Source organism: Lasiodiplodia theobromae (assembly GCF_012971845.1).
Source record: "Lasiodiplodia theobromae strain AM2As chromosome Unknown scaffold_6, whole genome shotgun sequence".
Lineage (NCBI taxonomy): Eukaryota > Fungi > Ascomycota > Dothideomycetes > Botryosphaeriales > Botryosphaeriaceae > Lasiodiplodia > Lasiodiplodia theobromae.
Genome location: NW_023336552.1, coordinates 385632 through 413606, shown reverse-complemented (window position 1 = coordinate 413606; position 27975 = coordinate 385632). Strand labels below are relative to the sequence as shown.

Here is a 27975-nt window from a genome sequence, read left to right as displayed (position 1 = left end):
CCATTGTTGCATGTCTTTCCGTCTTAACAATCGAGATCAAGATCTCGCGCGCGTATGTGGTTCCTGACTCAACGACGCATCCAAGATGATTAAACCTGCTCAAGAATATCAAATCCTCAGATCATCAAGAGAGATACAACCGCCCGCAAAGACAATGATGCATGTCCCCGCATGCCCTATTGTTTTACACAAGCCCGTTTCTCATCAAGGGAAAAAAAAATAAAGACAGCAATATTCACAAGCAAACAGCGCAACTTAAAAAGAAAGGCCGAGACTGCCGGAACCAACGAAGTTCAAGAAAGGAATATATACAAAATACAGTTTTGCTTCCGTAGAAATGCTGACCAAAACCTCACAAGCCGTTCCTCATATCAGATCCGCACGTCTTTAACGCTCGCACACAAGCGACCTAACCCAAGAATGATCCAACTTTACTGCCGCCCATTGCTGTCATACTCCTGTACATTTCTCTCTCTTCACGACAGCTTTTGGAAAACGGCAAATCTAGCCACTAGCATCATGGATCTTTCTCTCAACGGTTAAGGTTCATGTGCATCAACGCCTCCTGCGGCCACTCGTCGCTCTCAACGCTGCTCCTGTTCGCCACCCTCAACCCACCACCCGCTCCGCCGATCCTGCCACTGTCGCCCTCGATGTCAGCCGGCAAACTCAGAAACGGCTTGCTCGCATAACTCGGCTGCGGCGCCTGCTCATTTCCTTCTTCGTTTTGCATGTACCCCTGCTGCTGTTGCTGGAAATGCTGCTGTTGCTGCCAAGCAGGGTCGTACGCCTGCCCGTGCCATTGCTGCTGCTGCTGCATCTGGCCGGGAGGCATGTCAATCATGCTCGGTCTCCGGCTCTGCTGGATCGAGTTTTGACCGCTGTTGGTATAGCTGCCGTTGTCGAAGACGCCCGCCATGTCGACTGGAGAGTAGTCCATCATGCCGCTGCCGGGGCCAGCCATATCAGGAGGCTGCAGGTGCGGATACGCCTGCCGATGGTGCTCTGCCGTCGGAGTGCGTGCGTCATCACCCTCACCTGGGGTAGGGATCTCTTGGATGCCTGGTTGAAGCTCAAAGCCTGCTTGTTGTTGCTGGTGAATTTGCAGCGGGGAAGGCAGACTAGGGTCAGGCAAAGCCGAGGCAGAGGTGACCTTGCGAAGACTGCTGGGTCGCTTGATGCTGCCGTTCCTGCTGCCCTGTGGCTGTTGTTGCATCATGCTCATATGACGCGCAGCGCCCGTGTTTTCTTCAGCCACTTCGGTGAGCTGGCTGTCCGCGCCATCGGGGTCGCGGATGCTGAATTGCGCAATGGTGCGCATCTTGCGTGTCACCCAGGTCGCCAGGATTTTACCACGCTGCTTTTCGCCCAGTCGGGAGCGCGGGAAGTCTCCCTTGGAAACAAACGCAACAATGTCCGTGACGATATGGTGCTCATTCAGCACGGCGTTCACGATGACGGGCACCATCGATGCAAGGAAGTTCTTGCGGAAGATCTCCACAAGAATGACGATCATCCCGCCTGCTTGGAACACGGCGCTATTCGTCTGTTAGCTTTGCACCCTTGCTGATGATGACGCACTGTTTGACCACTTACCAGCCTCCTGGAACGATGTTGCGGTGGCACCGTTCCACCGAGTATTCAATATCCATCGGGAAATGGCTCAATCCGTTGACCTCGAAGGTCTCGCCAATGCTTCCCAGTACAAACAGACACTGCATGTCTACCATGGTGCCTCCGGGGCCAATGGGCCTGGCGACATTGTGCAAGAAACCGAGATCTCCAGTACGCATGTACCTGACATTCGGGTCGCCATCAACGGTCCGGCCGTTGAACCTCTCGACATCGAAGAGGTCCTTCGAGCCGTAGAAGCTGTGGGCATTCGCTTCTGACTGCACCCAAATTTCGCCATACTCTCCATTGAGGCAAAGACGATTGGTTTCTGGGTTAACAATAGAAATCTGCGTGCTAACAGGAACCATGCCTGAGTCTTGGACAAGCAGACTGAATGGCTCGGTATCAGGATCAACAGGGACAATGAGACCCCTACGGAGAGCGTTCATATCAAGCCACAATTCGATTGGCTCAATGCACATGTATGACCGGGAGGCAACCATGGGGTTCAACACATGTGAATAAATGGTGTTGATGGCAGTCCTCTCAAGACCGGCAGCCGCGAAGTGCAGCCGCACTTTCTGGTCTGTGGGAGGGTGAGCAAACGAGCGAGCTCAAAACGGGGACGACAGCAAGGACTTACAAACATCCACACGTGGCCTTCCGTCAGTTGAGATCATAAGATTCTTGAGCTCGTGCAAAGCAGCGCTCTTGCCAGCATTGTGTCCCATGGCAAAATCCAACATTTGACTAGTCGCATATGTATCCTTGATCTTATACCGCGACAAAGTCTGGAAAAGAATGTTGGGGTTCTGTGCGAAGTCCACTGGCGAAACCAGGTACGTCGGGGCAGCTGCAAAGATTGTTAGGGGTGCATGTACAAACAAGGGCTCAAAACTTACCCAAAAAGATGCCCATGAGGCAAGTGTGAATGAAACCTAGACCAATTGTACTTCGTACGCAACCAAGAACAGGTCGAGTGCTCGTCATCTGGCAGGTCTCCTTCTGAACTTTGCAAAGTGCCATCAAAGTATCGTGGCCCAGCTGCACGGCAACTCGCCGTTGGTCAGGCGTCCAGTATGTCCAGATCAGAACCGGATAGCCGGGCTGGACCCATGCAGGCCGGATTGTCAAATTGAGTTCGCGGCAGCCCTGTGACTGCTTGGATGGCTTCGAGGTGTTGTAGGTATGAGGCATGCTGACCTTCAGCGCAGTAGCCGTCTGTTTGAGGTGCTGTGAAACGGCCTTTTGCTTGAGCACATGGTCAACTTCGTTGTTGACAATGATCGCCTTGATCTTGTAATCAGCAACCATGTGCAGTAAGGCGGGCGCATCCTCTCCCAAACGGTTTTGGTCCAAAATTGGCATGGGAATTGCGACCAAGCCAAGTACGAAACAGGCATGGATCGCATACACGAAGTCCTCCGAATGCGTGTACATAAGGACTAGGTGGTCGCCGGGGATGACTTTGACCTTGTTTTTCAGGTAGATGGCAACGGCTGCGACCTTCAAATCAAACTTGCGCCAGTTGATGCCCTTGCCTTCTTTTCCTCTACCGTCTATTGTGCAATAAGCCAGTTCTTCTGCTTGTCTTGATACACGCCATTGCAAAAGGTCGTGAATGTTGCTGAATTGGTTGAGCGGCGTTGATGTGCGGTCATCAATGACGACTTCGCGATAGTCGACTCCAGAGTATTGCTTGTCTTGCATCATGAGCATGTCCTGACGAGCTGCGGTTGAGAGTGCAGACCAGATCCCGCCAGCAGGATCATCTCCGACAGGGAGATTCTGGACAGCCCGTTCAACGCCGAATTTGACATGGACGCAGGGAAGTTCCCCGCTATCGAAAGCTTTCCGGCAGAGCATGTTGCCGATTTCTCTTCGTCCGTTCTTGACCACCCTGGGCAGTGTGTTCGGAGCGGTTGTCATGACGCAATAGACACGGAGGTGATGCTCTTGGTAAAGGACGTCCATGACGCGCTCAGAGAGTGAATCCAAGAAGGCAATATCCAATTGACGTGGGGGACCGCCAGTTGTGGTCGGAGCTGTAGATGCAGCCTGAGTTTCGATCAAAACAATGGGAAGATATTCGCTGTTAACGTGGGAATCGAAAGCGGAGCTATAATACGTTAATAATGTGCGCGCCTGTGGTTTTAAGAATGCCTTACCAGTCATAAATCTTCGGAACGGTCTTCATGATGCTCACGACAAGGTGCTGCACGAAGAAATAGCGATGCTCCGCTTCTTGCACGCCGTGCTCAACCCATTCGACTCGCTGCCGGATTCTATCCTCGTACAGACCCAGAACAAAGATCTTGCCTTCTATGATGCAGCCCAGCAGACCGGTGCGGAGAAATTCAGGCTCAACGAGAACCGGGGTGGGGTTCCCTTCCATGAATCGGTAGGGGCGTGCATGGAAAATACTTTCTGTATGCTTTGGCAGCGCCCAGAACCCACCTGACAGAGATGGTGAGTCCACCCAGATTTCGCCAATCTGGTAAGGGGAGCACAGAAGATTCGTCTCGGGATCAACGAGCGCCAACGTTGCGTCGGGGATAGGATAACCGAAAGCTCCAACTCGGACTGTGCCGGGCTCATTGGATCTCCTCTTCACCTCTTCGCCCATAGCAAGGACAATAACCTCGTTGGTTTTGAGAGCTTCCTTGTCAAGGAGAGCTTCGCTCAGCTCGGTGCGGCTCTTCTGCTTATTCGACTTCTTCGACGTTGCACCGCCACCACCAATCAAGCTGCTATAGCCATTGGCAGCTGACGCCTCGAGCGCCTTGTCCTTTTCGTCCTCGCCCTCTTCTGGTTCAGGGTCCACGCTCAGAGGGCACCCCATTCTTTCTTCGCCACCAAGCCAATCTCTGACTGAAATAATCATGCCTCCGTGCTCTGGCAAGCAAAGTATGGGTGCTACAAGCTCTCGCGCTCTTGGATTCCGCATGGGACGCAGCCATCTGTCCGCTAGGACTTCATGGAATTCGCAGTCGATGGTCAGAGTGTCGATGAGACATATCTTGACAGAGGAAAAGTTGGGCTCGGTATTCTTTTTGAAATTTCTGGTGGCCATGGGGTCCTGTTGATAATTGTATGCTGCCCGCTTCAGACCGGGGTAGTCCGCAACCATAATAGTAGTCCTGTACTTGGAAATGAGGTGTGCGTACAATCCAGGAGTCTCGACAGTCTTTGGCTCCATCCAAACAGTCGTGTGCCCTCCATATACGGCGTGAAGCACGCCTAAAATCATTCCAGGACCGGAACGAGGATCGAGGTAGCTCAAAATCACTTCTCCACCCGTGCTCCTAGGCTGTTGGTTTGGAACAATGAAGTTGCCGTTTCTGTCTCGGAGATTGGGATTGAATGTGTCGGCCTTCTCCTTCTGTTCGCTATTGTTGATGGAAGCAATGATAGCGCTGATGCAAGCCATTTGGTGCATGATGGTGCGGTGGCTGAGGACAACGCCGCGCAGATCTCCAGTAGGAGCACGAGAAAACTCGATGTACGCCAGATCCGGGACCTGTAAAGGAGGGACCTCATCTTTCTTCTTCGGATGATAACTGCCAAACTCATTCGTTTTCCACCACTCAACACCCGTGGGCCACTTCTGGCGTGAGTTGCTGATATCCCTCTGGAAGGCTTTCAGGTTGTTGTCCGTGGTCAGCGCCAGATGAGCCTGGGTAGTCGTGAGAAGTAAACTGAGCCTGTTGTAGTCGTCGACACTGTTCATTGGAACGGCCACGACGCCAGCAATGAAACAGCCCAAAAGAGCAATGGCGAAATCAATGATCTCGCTATCCCGGTAGACCAGCGCAACGCGGTCTCCCCTATACAGATTACTCTTGTCGCGAATGACCTGTGCAACCTTCTCCGCCTTGCTGCACAGCTTTTCCCAAGTGATCGACGCGGTTTCTTTGCCCTTGGAATCAAGGACCCAGAAAGCAGCCTGTCTTGCATTTGTGCGGCCGCGATGGCGCAGAACCGCTCCAATATTATCGAATTTAGACATTGGAACATTCCCGTTGTGTGGGTCGTATACGGCAAAGGGTACCTCGCGGGGCTCCAGCGGCAATTGACACTCGACTACACTTGGAGGAGGCAGTTCATGTTCCCCTAGCATTGGCGGCGGAATGACGGCGGTTGGAGAGAAGGCATCTCCAGACGAATAGCGATTCGGACCTCCATAGCTGTCCCTGGATGGATCCTGCATCTGGGCTCCGGCAAAGTCCGAGAAATAACCTTGTTGGGAATCGAGCATTGTGCTCAGGCGACTGGTGCCGCCGGGCGACTGCTCATTGTATGTCTGGTGTGCGGCAGGGTTGAAGGCGAAATCCGAGTTCATGAGGGTGCTAGATCGCGAGGGGTTGCCATACATTTCCGGAGTCTGCGGTCTAGGGATAAAGGAGTCACTGCTGTACGAAGACTGACGTTGCACCACCGAGTTGCGCATGCCTAGCTCCCTTTCCTGAAACCGGCCCACGGGCGTGGGTGGCGGAATTTGGTTTGGGTCTTGGGCAGGAAAGTATCCGCCGTTTGGGTTGTAGGGCGACTGGGCGCGCGGGGCATCCTGCTGGGGCGGCAGGCTGATGCTGGGAGGATTGTAGGCGGCAAAGGAACTTGCACGATTGTCGCTATACATGGAAAAGGTGCGGCCCTGGTCCAGGCTCGGGGCGCCCGATTGGATCGAGAATGTGCGGGCAGCATTGCCATCGGTGGGACCCTGGCCAAGGTACTGGGAAAGTAAGAGGGTACGGCGCTTGTCGTAGCTGCGCGGGGCGATCAGCAAGAAGAAGTCTTTGCGCAGGGTGGCGTACGTACCCCTTCTGAGTAATGTCTCCCTCCTGCTCGTCGTGGGCGCGCTGCAGTCAGCCTTACGTTCCGAAGTGGCGTTGTCGCAATGCCAGGACGCACCTCTAGCTCGCGATCGAGCTCCGCAAGCTGCGCCTGCAGCTCAGGATTCTGGCTCTCGGCCATGGTGGCATGCGTCACTCGGGCGCGGGCGTCGGGGCAGTGGTGCGAGCGGAGGGCGCGTGTCGGGGGGCATCTACGGGCGGCGCAGGGAGAGGGGCAGGCGCGTCAATCCGATCGGGCGCGAGATGGCAGCAGGCGGAACGTCGCATCCACAGAGCATGCGCGCCTTCGGGGCGGAGGGGATGTTGTTGGGCGGAGGCGGACACGAGACCCTGAGAGCGCGGCTGCGAATGACGTCCGCGTGGGCGTGGACGGCTAGTGCGAAGTCTGAGCACCCGGGCAGCACCAGCGCGATGCGTGAGATCTGAGGAGCGGCAGCTGCAGCAGCTGTGGAGACGGGCGCGCCGGTGCCTCACTAGAACATCAGGGGCGTTCTAGAAATAGAGCAAAACCGTTGGACATTGAGCACACCCCCAGGCACCTCCGCCGCGTCCCATTGTCCGACGCGTCCGCGACCGCCGGCCAGCCAGGCCCCAGACGCTGGGCTTCCGGCATCCGCGCGGCAGCTAAGGTTCCAAGCAATTCAGACGCGGCACGTGACTCCAGCTAGCTTTCTCGGGAGCCGCCCGGGCGGCAGCGGCACTTTGGGCTGCGGTCGCCGCCTGTGCGTCTGAACCTCGGCACGGGAGCCGGTGCGAATCACCGCAACCTTGGCGCTCCGTCAGCCGCCATCACAGGTCAACGCTCGTCGTAGCTAGCCAGCACCATGTGAACGCTCGGCCGTATCGCTGTCCTCATAACCCGCCCGTCCCTCCTCTGTGCTCCGCCGAGTGACGTTTGTGTGCACCCTGTCACCATGTCGACCCTTATCAAGCCGCCGCCCATCGACTCCTCGAAGTCTGCTATCGAGCAGATGCTCGACTTGACCCAGCTCACTCCAATAGACCCCGACTTGTTCACCAATACCCAGCCTCTATGGCATCCGCCCGGCGCCCGTGGCATCTTCGGCGGCGCCATTATCGCCCAGTGTCTTGCTGCCGCCCAGCGCACCATCCCCGTCGACTTTAACATTCACTCGATGCACTGCTACTTTGTCCTGGCCGGCGACTCCGAGATCCCCGTCATATACCACGTTGAGCACGTACGGGAGGGCAGGTCATTTGCGACGCGCACTGTGCAGGCCCGGCAGCGCGGCAAGGTCATATTCACCACGACGTTGTCCTTCGTCAAGATGAACAGCGCAGGCAAGAGGAAGGTCGAGCATGCCTTTGCCATGCCCGAAGTGCCTGGGCCAAGTGAAGAAGAGTCGCGGCGCCATGCGAACGACGACGACCAGCCGTTCGAGAGCCAACGGATTGACATTGGCAACAGTGCGCATCCAAAGACATCCGAGGCTCTTGAACCGTATACTAATCATGGGACAGATGACTCGCCGTACCCGCATGAGAAGAAGTGCAGGCAATGGATCCGGGCGCGCGGGACTATATCGCCCTCAGGCGGCCATCAGGCACATCTCTCTGCCATTGCATACATGTCTGACAGTTTCCTGATAGGTACCGTCGCTCGCGTGCACGGAGTGTGGACGTTCAGGTCGCAGCGGGGCGGACAACCGACCATCGATGAGGAAACGCTCCGGAAAATGCTCCACGAGGACGAAGAGAAGGTGAAGCGCATTCCTGGAATGACCGACCATGTAATCAAGGGTCTGCGCGCCGGTAAAACCCTTGCAGAGGCTGAGGAAGATAGGCCGGAGATTGGCATGATGGTCAGTTTAGACCACACAATATACTTCCATAGTCCACGGGACTTCAGAGCGGACGAGTGGATGTTCACTGAGATGGAGAGCCCCTGGGCGGGCGATGGGAGAGGACTGGCCATCTCCAAAATCTGGAGCAAGGACGGCAAGCTCATCGCTACTTGCGTGCAAGAGGTGAGTCACCTGTGTGTACTACCGAGAGTCCCTGCACTGACATTCCCAGGGCGTTGTCCGCTTGAAGCAGCCAGCCGAGAGCAAGCTGTAGATTTGGCGCGCCTCGGCGCTATTTGAAGCGCCGTCGAAGCTATCTAGAGGTGTCGGTGGTAGATCCGAGAGGCTGTCCCTTTTCTTAAGCCGATGTTTTGATCCCCAGGCGCTTTGCTGCGGAAAGATGTGGAGGCGGACGGAGCTTGGAGTTACGCAATGGTGCCCTGTCTGACTCTACCATCGTCAGAGGGCTTTTATTATACGGATAGACTTCATTTCAAACTCTAGACAGCGTCGCTGGTAAGCACCAACACGGGTGGTGTGATATCGGGCATGCAGGATGTCCAATTGAGGCGACTGCCTCGTGTAGCGCGAAAGTAATGGCATTATTGGACTTTTTTCATTGGGTGTTCCTGAAATCGGCGGCGTTGGTTGGCAGGGGCCCGGTGTCGGCGCGGGGGAATAGCGGGGCTGCAATGCATGCATAGCGGCATTGGCGGGCTTTGAGCCGTAGCGTGGTAGCGCCCCTCGTGAGTCAATCCAACTTTTTGACGTCGCCATGCCAGCACTTCTTTAACTCCTCGTCCCCAGGCAAATTCTGTACCCCAACACAACCGTCACCATGCCTATGCTCAAAGATCCTTCGACAAAATACAAGGCCTTCAAGCCTCTCAACCTCCCCGACCGCCAATGGCCGTCAAAGACCATCCAGAAGCCGCCGCGCTGGCTCTCCACTGATTTGCGCGATGGCAACCAGTCCCTCGTCGACCCCATGGTACGCCCATTCCTAGTTCTGGGCGGGCGCTTTTCCTCTAACATTTCTCTGTAGGACGGCGACCAGAAGTGGGACTACTTCAACATGCTGGTCAAGCTTGGTTACAAGGAGATTGAGGTCTCTTTCCCTTCGGCGTCGCAAACCGACTTCGACTTCACCCAGAAGCTCGTCCGCACTCCCGGTATCGTTCCGGATGATGTTTGGCTCCAGGTCCTGTCACCATGCCGCAAGGAGCTTATTCGCCGCACTGTCGACTCGCTCAAGGGCGCGAAGAAGGCCATCCTTCACCTGTACCTCGCGACCAGCCCATGCTTCCAGCAGATTGTTTTCAACATGAACAACGAGCAGACCAAGGCCCTGGCGGTGGAGTGCACTCAGTACGCGAGGTCCATCACCAAGGACGACCCCGAGCAGGCAGGCACCGAGTGGGCCTACGAGTTCTCCCCGGAGACCTTCTCTGACTCCGACCCCAACTTTGCCCTTGAGGTCTGCGAGGCCGTCAAGGCCGCCTGGGAACCCACCGCCGAGAACCCGATCATCTTCAACCTTCCTGCGACCGTCGAGATGGCTACCCCTAACGTCTACGCCGACCAGATCGAATACTTCTGCCGCAACATCTCCGAGAGGGAGAAGGTCTGTGTCTCCCTCCACCCTCACAACGACCGTGGCTGCGCTGTCGCCGCCGCTGAGCTGGCACAGATGGCCGGCGCAGACAGAGTAGAGGGCACTCTGTTCGGAAACGGCGAGAGAACTGGAAATGTTGATCTCGTCACCCTCGGCCTCAACCTCTACACTCAGGGAATCCACCCCAAGATTGATTTCTCCGACCTTCCCGCCGTCATTGACGTGGTTGAGAAGAGCAACAAGATCCCTGTCCACGCTAGGGCGCCTTATGGCGGCCAGTTGGTCGTGTGCGCTTTCAGCGGTTCTCACCAGGACGCCATCAAGAAGGGCTTCCAGAAGCGCAAGGCCGAGGGCGCGACCGACTCCAGCTACTGGCAGGTTCCGTACCTGCCTCTTGATCCCCAGGATATCGGACGTACGTACGAGGCCATTATCCGCGTCAACTCCCAGTCTGGCAAGGGAGGTGTCGCCTGGATCATCCAGCGCGAGCTCGAGCTCGACCTTCCTCGTGGCCTTCAGATCGCTTTCTCCAAGATCATTCAGAAGCAGACGGATGCTCTCGGACGCGAGCTTCTTCCGACCGAGATCACGAAGCTCTTCAAGGATTCGTATCACCTCGAGAAGAACCCAAGGTTCACCCTCATCGACTACGACATTCTCACCGACCGTTCGGTATCACCTGCTCCGGGTGGGGATGGCAAGATGCCCAGCAGCAAGAATCTCAAGAGGTTGTTCTCTGGTGTCATCGAGATCGACGGCCAGCAGCACAAGATCAAGGGTGTCGGCAACGGTGCCATTTCATCTCTTGCCAACGCCCTGAAGTCTCTCGGCATTGAGCTTGACGTCACCGAGTACAAGGAGCACGCCGTGGGTGAGGGCCGCGAGGGTCAACAGCAGGCCGCCACGTACATTGAGTGCTCTACCCCCTCATCCAACCAGAAGGTGTGGGGTGTCGGTATTCACGAAGATGTGGTCCAGGCTTCCCTCATCGCTTTGTTGTCCGCTGCATCGTCTGTAAGTCCGGCCGAAGAGCCCATATCAAGGAAAAGCTAACAATATGCGCCAGTTCCTCGCATCCCGACCAAGCACACCTATTCCTTTCCGCCCAAAGCAGCACGGAGAAGCGCTCGCCCCTTCGGACATCTCGCCTCTGAGGACATCTTCGAGTGCAAATGGCCCGAGCTCTCTTGTTGCAAATCTTGAAAAGCAAATCAACGGTGATCACTAAACGGTCAGGGTTGGAAAAGCGTGTTGCATCTTTCTGTTCTTATTTTGGTGCGCAGCATTTTATGCCTGCCGGGGAAAAAATCATCATGATCTTGCACATTATCACGAGCATGGGGGCGTTAGTCAACCAAATTGTTTACTGTTAAAAAAGTCATCTAATACATTTCCATGGACTACGGCCTTTGATCTCTGGTTTAGCAGTGCCCCACGTACTGTCTGTGCGCGATTGCCCAACGAGGCTGCGCTAGCAGGGATGATGTTCAGCCGAGGTACGTTGGCGAGCTAGTAATCACCAGATCGTGGGGTAAGACTATTCGCCTCGGGAGTATTATCTCCGTCTTCGTGAGCATCATTCTACCTGTGCCTCGCTGCTCACCTCTCCCCAATCAACAACATCGTCACACGCCAAAAATGGGTTCGGCACAGCAAGACGTCCAATTGAAGGACTTCAACAGCATCTTTCGTCTCGATGGCAAGGTAGCTGTTGTGACGGGCGGTTCTCGTGGCCTGGGTCTACACGCCGCATCTGGGTGAGTGCGCGTCCGCATGGCAGAGAAATGGCATCCAGCTAATTCTGCTTTCGAAGCCTCCTCCAGGCCGGCTGCTCGAAAGTCTTCATCACTTCCCGCAAGGCCAAAGCGTGCGAGGAAGCCTGCGCAGCACTCAACGCGCTCCCGAACAAACACCCTTCCGCTAAGGCTATCTCGGTGCCGGCAGACAGCAGCAAGGTCTCCGAAATCGAGCGGCTGGTGGCCGAGGTTGCGAAGCACACGGACAAGGTCGACATTCTGTTCGCCAATGCGGGCGCAACATGGGGCGCGAAGTTCGATGATCACCCCGATAACGCATTCAGCAAAGTCATGGACTTGAATGTGAAGAGCGTGTTCTTCACGATCCAGAAGTATGTTCAGCTGCCTTCGCATCAATCTTTCCAGCCCATCGTACGATATGGTGTGACTGACAAGATATACTCCAGGTTCGCACCCCTCCTCGAAAAGGCAGCCGGGCCCTCGTCGCCGGCGCGCGTCATCGTAACGGGCTCGACAGCAGGCGTGGGAATTGGAAGCACGGGGGCGAACAGCACACCGGCCTACTCGGCGTCGAAGGCAGCGGTACTGCACCTCGCGCGTAACCTCGCGGTCGAGCTGGGGCCGCGTGGCATCCTCGTCAACGGCATCGCGCCCGGCTTCTTCCCGTCCAAGATGGCTAACGGGCTGATGGAGGCGTCGGGCGGTCAGGAGAGGCTGGCTGCCAGCAACGCGAACGGCCGGCTCGGCCAGCCCGAAGACATCGCAGCTGCGGTCGTGTACTTGAGCAGTAGGGCGTCGGGGCACGTAAATGGGGATACGCTCGTGCTGGATGGAGGCCAAGTGCTGGTTAGACCATCGCTCTGATGGATTACCTAGGAATTTTAGAACCTAAATTTATGCTAATCCAAACTCCCGGAGCTAGTGTCCAAATCCCGCTTGTAGCCGAAACCACGGCCGCCCGACCCCGCATTGCTCGGCGGAACGGCCGGCCACTAATTGATAGCAGCGCTCTGATCGCGTTCAGAAGCCGATCAAATAGTCATCACCTCATAATGAAGAACTCCTCGCGCCAGCGCATCCAGAACCGCCGAACCAGCCACTTTCGGCCTCATCGGCGACTCATTCAGGCTACCGGCAGCGCAATCGGCAACGATCTTGACGTTCCGGAGCTATCAATGGTCCAAAATAAAAATTGTTATAACCACCACCACCCCGCTATCTGTGCTCTACCTCTGGCTCTTTCATCCCCGCAACAACAAGCAGCCCTCAACTGAAGCCTTTCGCTCTGCCAAACACCTACTACCTTCTAACAGCAGTCCGGGAACAACCGCATTTTCCACCATGGCTCTACCGCCCTACAAATCCTCGCCCAACCCTCCCGTCCCGGCCTACCTGCCCGACTCCCCCTCCAGCATCCTGCACCCGCCCACGGAGCTCTACTCGCGCATCGCCGCCACCGCCAGCCCGTCAACGCCAAACCAGCGCGAGCTCGTCAGCACCCTCACGATCCCGCCGCGCAGCGGAGCGGCCTGGCAGGTGCCGGCGGGCAGCGTGTTCCGGCTGAGCACGCCGGCGGGGCCGCAGGTGGGCGACCTGAACGTGTGGAGCGCGGCCAACGCGCGCGAGCGCTTCTGGGCCAGCCGCACGCGCCAGCTGCACGCCAGCCACGTGAGCACCGGCGACCGCCTGTGGAGCTGCCTGCCGTACATGCGCCCGCTGTGCGGCATCGTCGCCGACTCGCTAGGCAGGGAGGGTTTGGGGAGGTGGGGCACAGCTGTGGGTGATGGGGATGGAAAAGATAAGGGGGTGGAATTGGGGGAGAAGGGGAGGAGTAGGTGGGGGGGCAGGTGCCATGATTTGCTGGGGACGAGGTGCGATCCTTATGGTGAGTTTTACATTCTTTTCTCGTTCCCGTTTTTTTTTTTTTTTTCAAATTCTTGCTTTCCTGCGCGTCTGCGTTCTTCCGGCCAGCAAAGGGGTCGACTAGGAAGATTACGATCACTTAGGGCCTGTTCAAAAAGGGCTCTCTCGGAGGGAGAAGAAGAGCTGACTCTGGCATTCGATGTTGATAGTCAACCGCATGCTCACTGGCCGCACCTACAACTACCACTGCCACTCCAACCTCGTCCGTGCCGTGCTCCCCTACGGTCTCAACGAGTCCGACGTCCATGACGTTCTCAACGTCTTCCAGGTCACCGGCCTTGACGAGAAGGGCCGCTATTTCATGGAGGCCTCGCCCTCCCAGCCCGACGACTTCATCGAGTTCTTCGCCGAGCAGGACCTGTTGTGCGCCCTGAGTACCTGTCCTGGCGGTGATCTGAGCGAGTGGGGTTGGGTCGGTGTCCGCGACGGCGAGACGGAGGAGGGAGAGGGCGCCCGCAAGATGAAGGAGACGTGCAGGCCAATCAAGGTCGAGGTCTTCAAGATCGCGGATCATGTGAGGGATCAGGTGCTGGAGGAATGGGTACCGCCAGCTGCCAGCGACTATGCTGGATGCCACGGGCTGGGCGTCCCGCTGGGAGAAAAGAGAGAATAAAGAGTGATCATGACAATCGACAAAGAGGAGGTTCATGACAATTCTCTTGATTTCTTTGTGCCATACCACTGGAATACAAAGAATGGAGAGGAAACTTGAGGCCCGGTAGGAGAGCTAATGCTAGAATTCTACCTCAAACGCCTCGCTGAACAAAAAGAAAGGAGAGTAGCAAGATATGGATACCTAATGACTGTTTGAGAGCAGATGCTTATGGCGGACCGATAAGGAAGATACAGAAAACAATAGAGTCAAGCTTCTGGCCGAAAACACGTTGCCTCTTCTCGACCCAAGATAACTGAAAGAATTCTGCTGGCGGCCTCGGCACCCTTACTGTTCCACTTGATCTACTTACATCGGCTTTGCGCTCGGCGTTTTTTCCGGCTGCGCGATGTAGCTCTGTGGACTGGAATAGCCCGTTTGACGGACTTGTTGAGATCATGGTGCTGCATTGATCCGCAAAATCCGTCGGGATAGTCTCTTGCGTCAATGTAGACGCACCGCAGCAGCTCAAGGCAGGCTTTACGCACATTTAGGAATTCCATCTGATCTCCTTGCAGGGGAAGAAACCCTTCCGGTGTCAGGTATCTCGCTCCGTCGATCGCCAGGCTGCTTGCTGCCTGCTCTTGGCCGACGCCAGAAAGGAATTGGCGCATGTGCTGGATCATCTCAGGATCCATAATCATCAAGAGCATATTCGAGGCCTCTGTCCGGAGCGACTGTTTCCAAAATGCGATGAAACTATCCACCTTGAAAGGGAACAGTGTAATCAGCATCTGCTCCGGAGGCGTGTCTTGGGTCTTTGACGACGACCAGATTGCCGGGATCAACACTGGTTCCAAGTTCAGCAGCCTCCTAAAGTACGATGCCCTCCTGGTGAATGACTGGCCACGACGAGGGCAGTTATCCTTAAGGTTCTGGTGAGTGGTCCATAGCAGCTCCAGGGCTGCCCTATAGCAGTTTTCGAGCCTTTCATGCATATTTCCGTCGTCCATGTCTTCCAAAGCAAACAGTTGGCTTTCGACAACCAGCTTAAGAGCGGTCACCATCCAACAATCTACCCAGGTGAAATCCTTGTTATCAATGAGAGTTTGTGCGCTTATGTTGCCACACAAGTGTTTCGTATGATCTGCGTCATTGCGAAGAAGTAATCTCACGAGGTTCTCTCGTACGAGCTCCCTACAAGTCGAAAGAATTAGTTGATGGGGAAAACGAATGGTCCGATCCAACACTTACCAAGCCGTCGCTTCTGTAACGTCGTGCTCTACCCTGCGTCGCTCTTTGTCTGCAAGAGCCTCCCTCAACCCGAACTGGAACGTCTGGCGATCGTCTGAATAGAAGGCCCAAGCCCAGGAAAGCAAATTCTCCCTGACCGTGGGACTTTCGATCCATGGAATTACATCCTGAGGATGCTGTACCCGTCTCCAGAATTCGATCAGTCCGGACGCCTCGAAAGGGTAAATTTGCTTCAAGGTTGTGTCCCAGAACCCTCCTTCATTTCTTTCGATGTCCCAATGCACCGTCATCAACAGCTCTAGGTAGACCTCTGCACGCCTCTCCAACGCGGACACCTGGCTGCTACCATCTTCATTGTCAACCGGTCTCTTCGATGCCGACGAGCCCACACTGTGGTTTCTTGCCTCCCTTGCAAACATGCACAAGTCCCCCACGGCGCGGATCCACGGCCTCGTCCACTCTACCACATCGTCAAGGTCTCCATCTTCGCCGTCATCGGTCAGCGCAGCCCAACCAATGTCACTGTCAGCCACAATCTCATCCGACTTGCGCGCGAAATCGGCCGCCATCTCGGCGCGGACGTGCGGCTTGAATTTGGAGGCGGCGAAGAGGCGGTCGTGCGCCTCGTCACTCCCGTGTGCAGCGTAGGTGTCAGGGTCGGACCAGTAAGGGTAGTTGCCGATGTTGTTACCGTTATCAGGGCGACCGAGGCCGTGGCCGTAATGACTCTCGTCGTCGAGGGCTCCGAGCGTGACCTTGAAGTCAGCGACGAGTCTCGGCGTCGAAACGGGGGAGAAGGCGGCGCGCCACTCAGACAGGATGCGGTGGACCTCGGGGGAATGGGTCCAGGTGAGGAGGCTCAGGCAGCAGTTCGGGTTGTCGCCCATCTTCGGCGAGGGGAACGTCTCGTGCCACAGGGCGACCAGCGAGCGGCAGTCGAAGTCGGAGAGCGACCTGCGGTCGGTCAAGGCCTCGCCGTCGAGGAAGAAGCGGAATGACTCGAGGCCGAGGAGGTCCTGGAAGTATGTCGGTCTGAGGTGACTGCGCCGCGGCAGGAAACCGCGCATCTCGTCGTGGAAGGCTCGGAGGAGGTCGAGCACGGCCATGTGGCGGGCTTTGCGATTGAAGTCGAGCTCATTAGCCTTGTCTGGATCAGAATGCAGCGCGACGACGTTGCAGCTCGCCGTGGCCCAGACCTCCTGGTAGCTGGTGGCGCTTCTCTCTACCATGGACTGGGGGTGCTCCTGGAGGAGTTTGCGACGCACTTCTCGCGGCTTCTTCTCAAGCGCTACGGCGACGTTGGCAAGAGTCTCATGCATGGTAAGCCTGGGAAGAGAACATCCGAGTAAGCCAGCCAATGTCCGATTCTGGGAGAGGGACCGATAGGATGGGAATCCCAAACTGACCATGTTGTGGCATCCCACATTTTGACATCCGAGCAGACAGCGTAATTTTTCATCATCATATCGAAGTCATCTTGGAAGTCTGGTCGCGCTTGCGAGAAAAAGGTCCACGCCCAGCGCAGCAGCTCCCGCTTGACACCTTTGCGCTCGGCGAGCTTGATTATTTTCTCGGGCGGCATGTTGAAAACGGCGCCGGAAACCCTCTCCAGCTCCGGCGCTTGGAGCGGGAGCCGACACTGGGTGGTGAGGAGCGTGGCGGGTGTCGTCCTCGAGGCTCGCTATTGCTGACCGGTTGGATGATGTGTATGATCAGTAGAAATGCTAAAGAGGGTTTTCCCTGTCGGGTATCGGTTACACAAGATGAAGAACGCAAAGTGCCCCGCATGCAATGGGTGTCGGTTCGGGGGTGGGGCGGAGTTGGCAAGATGGTCAGTGTTGGCTAGCGCGGATAAGCCGAAGCGCCTTCCCTTCATGTTGCCACTTGATGGAACCGTGCAGGAAAGGGCGAACCCGCGATATGGTGTTGGTATTCACTATTCTAGTCACACGACTGACTAGCATTGGCGCACGCTATAGCCGTTAAGATACGGGCACTCAGGAAACGCGGCCCGCCTTTTTTTTTCTATATCGAAGTCCATCTTCAGTGCATCAACTTAGTATCTGGTTTTGTGGTTTGCGTCGCGAGAGGCAACTTCGGGCAAAACACGGGCGCAATCAGGGTAATAACAGACTGAACAGTCTCAGACCTCTAGCCTAGCGTTAGCTATGTAGCTGCGATCCTTTTGAAAGCGAAAAGTTCACCTTCTAATAGTACTTTAGCGGTTCACTATACTTCCTGACTGTCTGATGAGTAGAACCGCTGACTATTTTCAAGTGTTTAATGCAAGTTTTGAATCAATCAGGCAGTAACCTGTGTTGTCCTGGTTGACAGAGGGCTACTAACGCTGCCACACCTTCCTAGCAGACTTGATAAAGATGGTACAAAACATTGAGAGCAACCACAACGTTATAGCTAGACAAACCTATTTTGTCGGTTGCATATGGATGCACTAGCTTGTGCTGCGACCTCATGACACTGATGCACTGTCACTGCGACCGGTGATTAATTCACTTTTCTGAAGAAAGCCCACAATCTATCTGATGAGCGGCTTTAAAATTTGTTATGAGCTATGCGCGCATGAAGAACAGGCGAACAACGACGTCTTGATATTACCAGCTAGTGGACCCGCCTCACCACTACCCTAAGCTATTAGACCGCATGGCGAACATAACCACGACGGAGCGCTCGTGCACATTCCACAGAAAACTAAATATCGGTGCCGAATGTGTTAGAAATCTTCTCCCAATATCCACAATGATGAGCAGGGAGGGTCTGGAGTGCTGACCACTTCTAGACCGACTTCCGTTGTATCCTTCGATATAACCAATGGAGCAAGAGCTTCAATGCGGTTGGAACACGCTTCACCGCTAGCTGAGCGACGAATAGCGTCGCAAGGCTCTAACATAAGCTGTAGTATGATCTTCGAAGCCAGTACCGCATAAAGCGCAGTTAATTCTCATTGGCAGACCGTGTGCCTCATTTAGATGTGCTCAGCGGCCAATCATACCGTGGTCAAATGAGCACATGCCCTGGATGGGGCGCCTGATTTCAGCCCTTCCGTCTCCAAGTGTCTCGACTTCAGCGATCTGGCCAAGACTACTGGCGGAAAATCTTAAACAACAAAGTTTCACCCAACTCTGTGGGATCAAACACTCCACAAAACGGAGCTACCGTCGGGGTTTCACGTGGGGGCCGGCTCTTGTTTGGTTTCTTTGCAGAGCAACTGAATGCTAGAAGCTTGATTCTTTATAGCTGTTTTTAAGGCGAAGTGCGAGGAAAATCCTCGAGCCTTTACCTCTAGAAGGCATCTCTCTTGAGCAGATAGGCTGCTCTGCGCTGTTAAATGGGTATGCTACGCTCTGAAATCCAAAAAAAACAAAAGGAAACAAAAACGCAAGAAAAAAACTGAGGATGCTGTAACGCCGCGCCATGCAATATGAGGTGGGAAGGTGTGTATAAAGTGTATCAAGAAAAACGTACGGAGAAAGTGGGGCCGAGAACCTGGGAGCAAAGCAGAGACGTGCCTGCAACCACTGAGTTCTCAAGAAGAAGTGAAAAGAAGATGAGCAGGAAAATCCCAAGAAGAAAAAAAAGTTATTTACAGACTGTATCAGCACAACGAAGTAATTTTTCTTTCCCGCCTCTATTCTCTCCAAAAATGTCGAGGTCCAAGGTGACCTCTTTCAACATCTTCTCCCAATTATCAACATCCACCATCGAGCGGGCAGGAACGTCCCCAATGCGCGCTCACGTACTCGTTGAAGTGCTGCCTCCACGCTTTTTGCAAAAAGGAAACATCAAATCGTCATTCCTCATCAGCGGGCTGCTAGAAAAGAGCTTTGTCTTCTTTCTTACTCTCTCCCTTAGTACGTAAACGCCTCCTCGATGAAGTCGATACTGCCCTCATCCACCCTCGAGCGCACTGCCGTCCTCACACCGTCGGAGAAAGCACCGGCACCACAAACGGTGACGGCGACGGCGCCGACGCGCTCGGCGATTTCGCGGTCGATGATGGTCTGAACGTCGCAGCGGCCAGGGAACATCTGGACGGACCCCGACGTGCTGTTGATCTCGGCGTGGTTCTTGGGCCTGGTGATGAAAAGGAGGATCTTGAGCACCTCGCGGCGGCCCGGCATGCGCAGGATCTCATCCATCCAGGGGCGCACCCACTCCAGGCACTCGGTGTTGGGGATACTCCACACCAGCACCACCTTGCGCGCCGCAACGGTGCCGCCGTGGTAGCCGGCAACAAGGTGGCGGACAAACGAGGTTTGATGCGTGATGCCGACACCGGCGGCGAAGAGGATACAGGTACCATAGCTGTCGAGCGACTCGTGGCCGCCGTAGGGACCCTCGATCATGCCGTAAGTGGAAAGCACGCCCATTGGCTGCGCCTTGGCGCGGTCGTACATCTTGCGGGTGAAACCTTCACGCGCGCGGCAGACCAGCGAGATGCTGCGCATCCTCTGGTTGGGCCTGGTGAGGTCGAAGGCGGGGTTGGTCGTGGGCAGGCCGAGCTTCTCATCCTCGACGGATGCCGGCATGGAGTGGTGGTGCTGGCTGGCCCAAGCAACAGAGAAGGGATGCGAAGCCCAGCCGGAGAGGGACGGCACGTACAGGTGGACGTGCGAGCCGGGGCGGTGGTTCCAGGTGCGCACAAGGTCGACGGTCACACGGCAGGCGTCGTTGGGGAGAGCCTCGATGGTAACCTTGGACATGCCACGGCGCAAGCTGACGTTGTACTTGGCGCACCTCCACGTACGCCAAAGCCACTCGCAGATCCACATGGCGAGCATGAACTTCATCCAGGGAAGCTGGGGAAGCGCGTGGATGTCAATGTGCACCCAGGCACCGACGAGGCCCAAGGCAACGCCCACGCGATGGAAGTTGATGAAGGTCTCGTAGAAGGCGTGACGCAGGGGCGACCAGGCCTGAATGCCAAGGAAGGTGAAAGCGGCAGTGCCCAGCATTCCCCAAGCATACGAAGGCTCAGTTGCAAGCACGTTGGCCACACCCTCCCATTTTCCGGCGTTGTAGGTGTTGATCATCCAGCACAGCGTGTGGACGATGGTCTCGATGATGACGATACGGGCGGCCCAGCGGTGCAGCAGGTTGAAGGTGTCGTAGCTCACGTGGAGCATCCAGATCAACGGGTTGTTGCGCAGGGCGAACAGGATGGTGGGGATGAGGTTGAGGGCGGCGAGGGTGCCGGATCTGCCACGCAGGGCGGCGACAACCGAGGCGGACTCCTCGCGGGACCACGGAAGGCAGAGGCAGTAGGCGAGGTTGCTGGCGCCGTAGCTGAGGAGAAGCATCATGTGGAAGCGCGAGGGGAGGGTGCCAATGCTGATGGCAGAAGACAGGCGGATTTCCTCATTGTGTCGCTTCTTCCAGAGCGGGGCGTAGATGACGTGCTTCTTGAGCCAGGGAACGATGTTGGTCTGGTTGTGGCGCCAGTAGACCTGCCTGTGGGCGGTGCCCATAGTCGAGACATGGCGCAGGTGGGAATTGTACATGTGGCAGACGCGAAGGATCAGAGTGAGGCCGAGGATACCGCCAAAGGTGCCCAGCAGCACGTCGACCCACAGAAAGTTGCCGGTCTGGTCGACGCCGGTGAGGCCATGGGAGAAGGCGAAGGGGTCCTTGTCGGTGTCGACGACATCGCTGAGGCCGCGCTTGACGGCGGCAGTCCAAGAGTGCATGGCTCCAGGCGATGCTGGTTGTTGCTGGGGAAACTGTTTGCAAAGGGACAAAGGAACCCGGAACTCGTGGCTACGCGTCGGATCGTGTCGCAGTCGTGGTTGTCGAGCTCCTGAGGTTCTGGGTCCGGGAAATGAATGCGTGAATCAGAGCGCACCGGGCGCTGGCTAGCAAAATGAAGGTTTGGGGGGTGGAAAGGCTGGGGGCTTAGAGTTTCGGATGTTGGCGGGGAGGCTATCTATGTCTATTCAAAGGCATAACAATGCTATTGTTGGCGAACAATGGTGTTGTTCAGGTGTCGCGCGTCGTCAGGTGAGAGTGAGCTGTCGGGGTAGTCGGCGTGAAGCTTGGCTTGGCCGGCGGGGATTGACAGCTGAGATATGATCCAAGACGGGGATTGCGATCGTCGAGTGATGTCAAGTCCAGGGGCGGAGCTATTGGAAGCAGGGAGTCACCAGCGGCCGGCGTGTGGTGCGCAAAAGAGCGTGGTGTCGTGACAACGAGGGTGTAAAGTTTCAGAAACGAAGAGAAAACGAGGCACCGGGTCTGGAGGAGAGGCCGAACAGGAGGGGAAAGGAGGGCGGACGTGGATGTTTATGGACGCAGGCTCTGCGCGGAGAAGCCGCAGCCAATCAGCCGGCCAAACCCGCGCGCCTTGACGCCGCGCCACAGCAGCTGCGAGTGTGGGTTTCATGGACTCCCCTTGTCGTACCACCGTCTCCCGACCGTGCGCTGACGGCGGCACTCACGCCATGCGGCTTCTGGAAGAGGACGCTGGCAAAAGAGATCGCCCGCGGCGCCGCCGCGATGGTAGGCCTGGGCGGGCAGCGGCAGCCTATCGCTTCCCGAGCGGGCGTTGCCCTGAAACCGCCGCACGCTGTTCCTGCGCCCGCGAGGAACGCAGCCATTCAGCGCCGCCCCTGCAAGCCCGCGCCCCAGCCACGAGCTTGGTCTTCGCGCCGCCCGACAAAAACACCATGCGCCGCACTTCACCGTCCGCTAGCTGCCTCCGCTGAACCAGTCGCCTGCCCGCCACCCTCCCGACCAGCTGCCGGCCAGACCGCGCGCGCCGGGCACGCGTGCCCGCATGAAACGCGCCGCCGAAAAAACTTCCGTTCCTGGCCCGCCCCCCTGCGTCGATCCAGCGCACCTCAGCTCCAGCATGCCTCCCCGCGCCGCAATGCCACGCCCACCTCCCGTGACAAGCCTTGCTACGAAACAACTCTATCCGCCGTGACAGCGCCGCGACAGCGCCCCCGCCCCGGCCCAGAGCAGCGCAGACCCGGCCTTCCCGCCGTGGCAGGCAGCGCGAGCGTCATCTCTCTTATCGGCAATTGCATTTATGTGCGACGGCTGTACGGCCGGCGCGCTGGATGAGGAAGCGGGCTGTGGACCCGCGTGCACACTCGCCTTCCGAAACGCCGTGCCCTCTCTCCGCCCGCCGTCCGCCAGCCCGTCCGCCCAGCTCGTCGCCTGCTGCTGTTTCCGCTGCACTCGCGGCGCGCCTCGGTCTGATCCCCGTCGCTTGCCAAATGAGACGCAGAGAAGACCCGTCTTGGCTACTCCGAGTGCTTCTTTCGGCGGTTTCCTCGCTCCACCAATCCCCACGCTCTTTTAATCCTCGACATGAGTACGTGCGTAGCGGCTCTTGCCGCCCGCTTTGCTCCAGCAACGCTCATCATGTTGACTTGCAGAAGGCTGGACCCGTGGTTGAGCCTCCCCAGCAACTCCGGCATTCTTCAACCCACCTGTTCATGCTGCAATTTCCCGTCCCACGGTAACCACCCTCCTTCGCGCCCCGCGCGAACCACGCTGCATCTTCAGACGTTCGACCTTGCTCCTCAACTCTGCTCGTGTCTTGACGCTGCACGCCGCCAACGGCGGGCGGAGCGCCCTCCGCCATCCAGCCACCGCTTGGGCCTCGCCTGCGACACCACACCGCTCAGAAACGCCCAAGCCAGAAGCACACCGCCCGCTGTCTCATCGCCACTTGTTTTTGCCTACCTGGGCTATCTGCAGAAATGACGTCCGCGGCATCTCCCCACCTTCTGTCCACCAACGGAGGAGGCACCGTGGCATCCTCAATGATAAGGCAGACATACAAGGCTGCATGAATTGGCAGCTAGGTTTAAAATTAGATGCACTCTCGCTTCGCCGGGCCAAGCCCGTTTCGATCGCCCATGCGGATCGCTTGGGGGCTCTGTGTCTCAGTTTTTCGGGTGCTTCCGAGCCAAACAACTCCAACGATATTGCAATATTGGCGACGTCCTCTGCCAATCCTGGCCCGAAGACAACAGAGCCTGCCAAGCTTCCCTCTCCGTGACAACCGAGGGCACGATTGCCGATGCGCTCAGCACGTCCACGTGGAGGTGGTGTGAAAGTCAGTCAAAAGACTAGATCAGCCCCAGCGATCCTCCCTCGACCGGTTAAGGCTTCCGTTGCTCCCATGCTATCCCTTATCCTCTGTTCTTACGACCATCTGTACTCCGTACGCATGTAGAACCGGTTTTCTGCACACCTTCCCCCCGCTGCGTTGCCTGGCTTATCCTAGCCGCCTCAACCACGTTTCAGACGTTCGGCCGACGCCGGCCTTGCTTCCGAACATTCGGATCTATCGCAGAGCCTTGTTCCGTATGCGAGGCCGTTTACTCATCCGAGAGCCAGCGCCTACCTATCAATACTTACCGCCGGCAAGGACCGCCTGCAGAAACAAGCATCCCCACATCGCCCTGTTTCCGCGGAAATAAGTCGCCAAGTCGTGCCTTTGCATTCAAGTGAAACTCTGCTGTCTCCTTGTGAACCTATCCCTCATGCCAAGTATCCTGATATTGGACCAATGTTCCCTTTTTCCACTCTCATTGCCGACCATAAATAATCGGCGCCCCGAAAAGGTTAACGAGGGGCACGGATGCGCGCTGGTGGACGAGGACGACCGTATCGCGTACTGCGAGATTGATTTGACCCACTCCTGAGAAATAGGTAGACGAGTCCCCAACGACAACAACGCCGACTTACCCGCTTCCTCGCCATGGCTTTTTGATGGGTCAAGAGGTCCATGAACGCTCGCTTCCACGCCAGATACGAGCACATCCCCCGTCCGTGGCGTTGGTGGCATCTGCGACACCAAATTAGTGATTGTATGTACTCGACAACCTCAACGCCACCATTCTTGGGGCAGTCCCACGTCGCTTAAGCTGCTGACCGCGCCACCTCCCTAATGCTGGGCGCCAACACTCAATCGGCAGTCCGGCAACACTGGAGGATAGCTTGCAAACTGCTGTTCTCCACATGACGATGATAGGGGGCATGGCAGACATTGAGCGAACGGGCATCCAAGTGGAGGCACGGCTAATCACTAGGGCTCTAGAACATACCGTAACAATGCCCCAGCTCTGAATTAAAAAAAAAAAATCATATGTGGGTAGTTGAAACTATCGTCCGGACGTGAATGTGGAATTTTTATGACATGTGCCCTTTTCTCTCGTTTTTTTTTAACGAATATCGACATACATGGGTAGTTGAAGCCATCGTCCGGACGTATATGTATAATTATTAATTCGACATTTACGTCCGGACGATAGCTTCAGCTACCCATGACATGTGCGCAATTGCGTGGGATCGTCTAAGCGTTTGGAGACAGGTAAATCAACGAGAAAACGACAGGTAGAACAGCCAAAAGGAAAAAGATCATATTGATACAGTCCCCTCCCGCAGCCGATGGTTAGTGTGGATTTGTTTTTTTTTTTTTTTTGCTCAAGAAAGAGAAGGATCCTCTGATCATCTCATCCTCCCACCGTGTCGTACGCTCCCTCTACCTATTCATACGCCTCGCCGCTATGTACGACCTCAACGGCTTGCCCCAGAAGAAGTGGCCCCTCGCATCTGCGGTCTGCTCCGACCAGCCGTCCATCTCGCACTCCAGCTCATCTAGGTCACTATCGCTCATCGATATGAGAGGCTGGACCGTCGTGCGCACTGCGACGGCCATGGCGTTGGACTTCGGAAGACGCCGCATGCTGTTCCGCTCCTTGCGGATAACGATTCGCTCGAGCTCGGCCTCTACTTCGCCGCAGAAGAAGTCCTTGGGTATCTGGACGAAAAGCATCTTGGCAATATGCTGCGCCTTCTCGTCGATCGTATCGGAATCGTATAGGGGGCGCCTTGCGATGTGAATGAAGTAACGAGTGCTGCAAAACTGTTAGAAGAACAGGTAGGTCATGGTAGTATTATGAAAGCCTTGCTAAAGAGTAAGCTTACAATGTGTCGATGATAACCTCTCCTCCACGCAATGGCAGCGAAAATCCACAGTCATAATGGCCCGGCTGACCAATGCGGTCGAGTAGACGCCAGCCGGAGGGGAAAAGGGCGGCGCCTGCGACACTGGTAGGTTTGATAGCGGTTAGAAAAGTCTCAGTGTGTCATACAAAAGCCTGTTGTAAAGCATAGAAAGGGGGAAGTAAACTCACAGCCTCCATTCCTCACCACCCTCACCAGCACCCTTCATGAACAGACCCACGTCCTCTAGGATCAACTTCGCGACCGCCTCCAGCGGGCCCACACCAAGCTCTCCGCCCACGACGATTTCCTCGCCCACAATCGTATTCTTCACCACTTTGGTCTGCTCCTCCTTGCCACCACCGCGACGAGTCAGCGGCCTCCATCCTCGGCGCTCAGAACCACTCGCGCTGGCTTCTCCATCATCCTCGCCAGCCGTGCCAAAGCAGGTCTTCTCTAACAGGAGCTTACGGACGCTTCTCTTTTTACCTTCATTAGGCAGCTCTTGCCTCCTTAGTTCTGCTAGAACTACATCTAGCAGCTCGTTGCAAGCGGCTTCGGCCTCCGGCGGGCTGAACAGGGCCTCGCAGCGGTACTTGGGAGAAGATAGGGGCAAGGAACGAGCAATGTGGTACATGTGGTAAGACTTGGGGGGGCAGAGAGGGCTGGTGAGCCAAAGACTGGTGGTCTCTTCTTCGCTACCCGCGCCATCGCGGCTGGTCGTACCCATGCCCATGCCCGTACCCATAACGTCCGTCGTCTCCGTCAAGCGGGGTTTGTTCTTGCTCATGAAGAGCCTGCTGCTGCCTACGACGGGCCTGCTGTTGGCTATGCGGCGTAGAGGCGCTTGCTGTGCCGCACGTGACTCGCGCAGGAGCGGAGGAGGTAAGCGGGAGAAGGGTGTGATGCCGAGGTCGTCGTCTTCTTCTTCATCGTCATTCCACGGCATGCGGTACGGGATGACGGATGAAGCTTGGTTGTTCGCCATTGTAGAGTAGGGTAATGGCAGAGGTTCTTGGAGATTGCTTTTATCACTATTAGCTGGCCTGGACGCCTCAGAGTAGCCTTCAAGTGTGGCCCGAGGCAGCTCTTGAAGCTCAATGTCAATGTCCGAATCTGGCTCTTGACGGGGCCTGCGAGAAAATGGCCTGATGAGGTGGGTAAAGCTGGTTGCAAGCTTCTTAAGGACGATCTGCACGGTGCGAAAAGCTATGAAAGCTAGACAGACGAAGGTAAGGCACCAGAGAGAACCGGCGAGGAATAGGGGAATAAAGTTGGCAGCTTTCATTCGCATTAGCGGCTTGCAAGCTTCTTCAGCGACCCTACTCCTGCATTAGTGTCCATGCTGGCCCAGTGTTGTAGAGTTTGGAAGTGTCTTGCGTGGAGATATCGCGGGTGCGGATCAGATAGTTTCCAGATATTCCACACGCCCTTCAACAAACTTACCTGACAGCCCAAGGGGAGGGATAAAGGGGGTTTCAACGGCGTGAAACCGCGTTGTTCTGGGGCGAGACCTCGAGGGAGAAGGGGTTGCTGCGCTGAGTCGATGGAGCAGTGTCGTGTTCAGGACCGTGTGCTCAGTGATGCTGGTACGGCGACGATGCTATGAGCGATAGCACGATAGTACCACAAGGGATTCCGCGCACTGTTGGTACCAGAGGGCTCGGCGCATGTGTAGACGTTCCCTGTCACGTAGTGCTGGTGCAGTCGTGTCCCAGGATTTGCTGAATGCGCACTCGCGGTGGGGGAGTCGCAAGCGGCGGTTCGGGGTTGAATGTCGATTTTTTAAGATGCGCCACGCGCAGTTCAAACGAAGCCGTACTTCGCGCACTATGGAACGTCGATGTTGTTGGGGCTGACGAGGTGCGCTGCGGAGGGCGGAGTGGTCGTGGTTTTTGGAGGCAGCATCAAGATAGTCTACACGTGCGCTACTACAACGCACATGGAATGCCGAATCCCAAAGAAGCGCCACAGCATCGTCACTGGCCGCATGCAACTCTAGTAGCCCAGGTCATCATGGTGGCTCGTGCTTGTCCATTTCACGGCCCGCATTGCAGGCGCAGCACAACGGACCATCGCTTAGTCTCTCGACCATATGATCAGTTTTCCATAAGAACTTGTCATTATAAGAAGAGAAGAGAAGGAGACTCTGCACTCTAGATAGTCCTTGAATGGCAGTTTGAAGTTGTCGCTGTACTGACCAGTCTGTGGGCGTCAGTAGTACGGTGCCAGATTGTGTACCTCAAAGCCCAGAGCTTGGCATCGCTTTCTTGCACCACCGCCAAGGACAACGCCACTTGACTAGGAATAACCTTGGCCATCCTGTTTGCGATTTTGATCGCGTCGGCTCTTTAGATATAGTGTCTTTAGCCGTATTGGAATCCGAGTAAGTGGCGCAGCTCCCTGAACCGAGAGTGACTGAAGAGGCTGCCTCGCTCTGTCGATTATCTATATACCCAGGCGAGTCTTAATCTGGTTGCCGTAGTATGTTGTTTGTTTTGCAGAGACGTAGATCGCCGGCAAATAGGAGTATGCAGGCGCCCGAAGCGACAAGCAACCACATGGTTCGCTGATATTTCACACA

At 56.1% G+C, this 27975-nt stretch overlaps 8 protein-coding genes across 8 annotated transcripts; 4 read left to right on the top strand and 4 right to left on the bottom strand.

Moving 5' to 3' along the window:
• Positions 1-532: 532 nt before the first annotated feature.
• LTHEOB_2391 (AMP-dependent synthetase/ligase) lies at positions 533-6588 on the bottom strand (the record flags this gene model as incomplete). Its single annotated transcript, XM_035511198.1, has 7 exons — positions 533-1538; positions 1597-2200; positions 2258-2467; positions 2517-3733; positions 3783-6380; positions 6433-6473; positions 6526-6588. The coding sequence occupies 7 exons, from the start codon at positions 6586-6588 to the stop codon at positions 533-535; spliced, it is 5739 nt and encodes a 1912-aa protein (XP_035364100.1).
• Positions 6589-7381: 793 nt separating this feature from the next.
• On the top strand, positions 7382-8546 carry LTHEOB_2390 (Acyl- thioesterase II protein; the record flags this gene model as incomplete). Its single annotated transcript, XM_035511197.1, has 3 exons — positions 7382-7895; positions 7950-8455; positions 8505-8546. 3 exons carry the CDS (start codon positions 7382-7384, stop codon positions 8544-8546), a joined length of 1062 nt encoding a protein of 353 aa, XP_035364099.1.
• Positions 8547-9110: 564 nt separating this feature from the next.
• LTHEOB_2389 (2-isopropylmalate synthase) lies at positions 9111-11115 on the top strand (the record flags this gene model as incomplete). Its single annotated transcript, XM_035511195.1, has 3 exons — positions 9111-9263; positions 9318-10901; positions 10954-11115. 3 exons carry the CDS (start codon positions 9111-9113, stop codon positions 11113-11115), a joined length of 1899 nt encoding a protein of 632 aa, XP_035364098.1.
• Positions 11116-11525: 410 nt separating this feature from the next.
• Positions 11526-12508, top strand: LTHEOB_2388 (Short-chain dehydrogenase/reductase SDR; the record flags this gene model as incomplete). Its single annotated transcript, XM_035511194.1, has 3 exons — positions 11526-11644; positions 11701-12015; positions 12091-12508. 3 exons carry the CDS (start codon positions 11526-11528, stop codon positions 12506-12508), a joined length of 852 nt encoding a protein of 283 aa, XP_035364097.1.
• A 477-nt stretch (positions 12509-12985) lies between these two features.
• Positions 12986-14180, top strand: LTHEOB_2387 (Rhamnolipids biosynthesis 3-oxoacyl-(acyl-carrier-protein) reductase; the record flags this gene model as incomplete). The annotated part of the gene is made up of 2 exons (XM_035511193.1): positions 12986-13529; positions 13717-14180. The coding sequence occupies 2 exons, from the start codon at positions 12986-12988 to the stop codon at positions 14178-14180; spliced, it is 1008 nt and encodes a 335-aa protein (XP_035364096.1).
• A 348-nt stretch (positions 14181-14528) lies between these two features.
• LTHEOB_2386 (uncharacterized protein) lies at positions 14529-16995 on the bottom strand (the record flags this gene model as incomplete). The annotated part of the gene is made up of 4 exons (XM_035511192.1): positions 14529-14576; positions 14708-15356; positions 15414-16739; positions 16820-16995. The coding sequence occupies 4 exons, from the start codon at positions 16993-16995 to the stop codon at positions 14529-14531; spliced, it is 2199 nt and encodes a 732-aa protein (XP_035364095.1).
• A 2284-nt stretch (positions 16996-19279) lies between these two features.
• Positions 19280-21118, bottom strand: LTHEOB_2385 (Ferric reductase; the record flags this gene model as incomplete). Its single annotated transcript, XM_035511191.1, has 1 exon — positions 19280-21118. The coding sequence occupies one exon, from the start codon at positions 21116-21118 to the stop codon at positions 19280-19282; it is 1839 nt and encodes a 612-aa protein (XP_035364094.1).
• Positions 21119-24927: 3809 nt separating this feature from the next.
• LTHEOB_2384 (uncharacterized protein) lies at positions 24928-26379 on the bottom strand (the record flags this gene model as incomplete). Its single annotated transcript, XM_035511190.1, has 3 exons — positions 24928-25303; positions 25374-25496; positions 25583-26379. The coding sequence occupies 3 exons, from the start codon at positions 26377-26379 to the stop codon at positions 24928-24930; spliced, it is 1296 nt and encodes a 431-aa protein (XP_035364093.1).
• Between the last annotated feature and the right edge of the window lie 1596 nt (positions 26380-27975).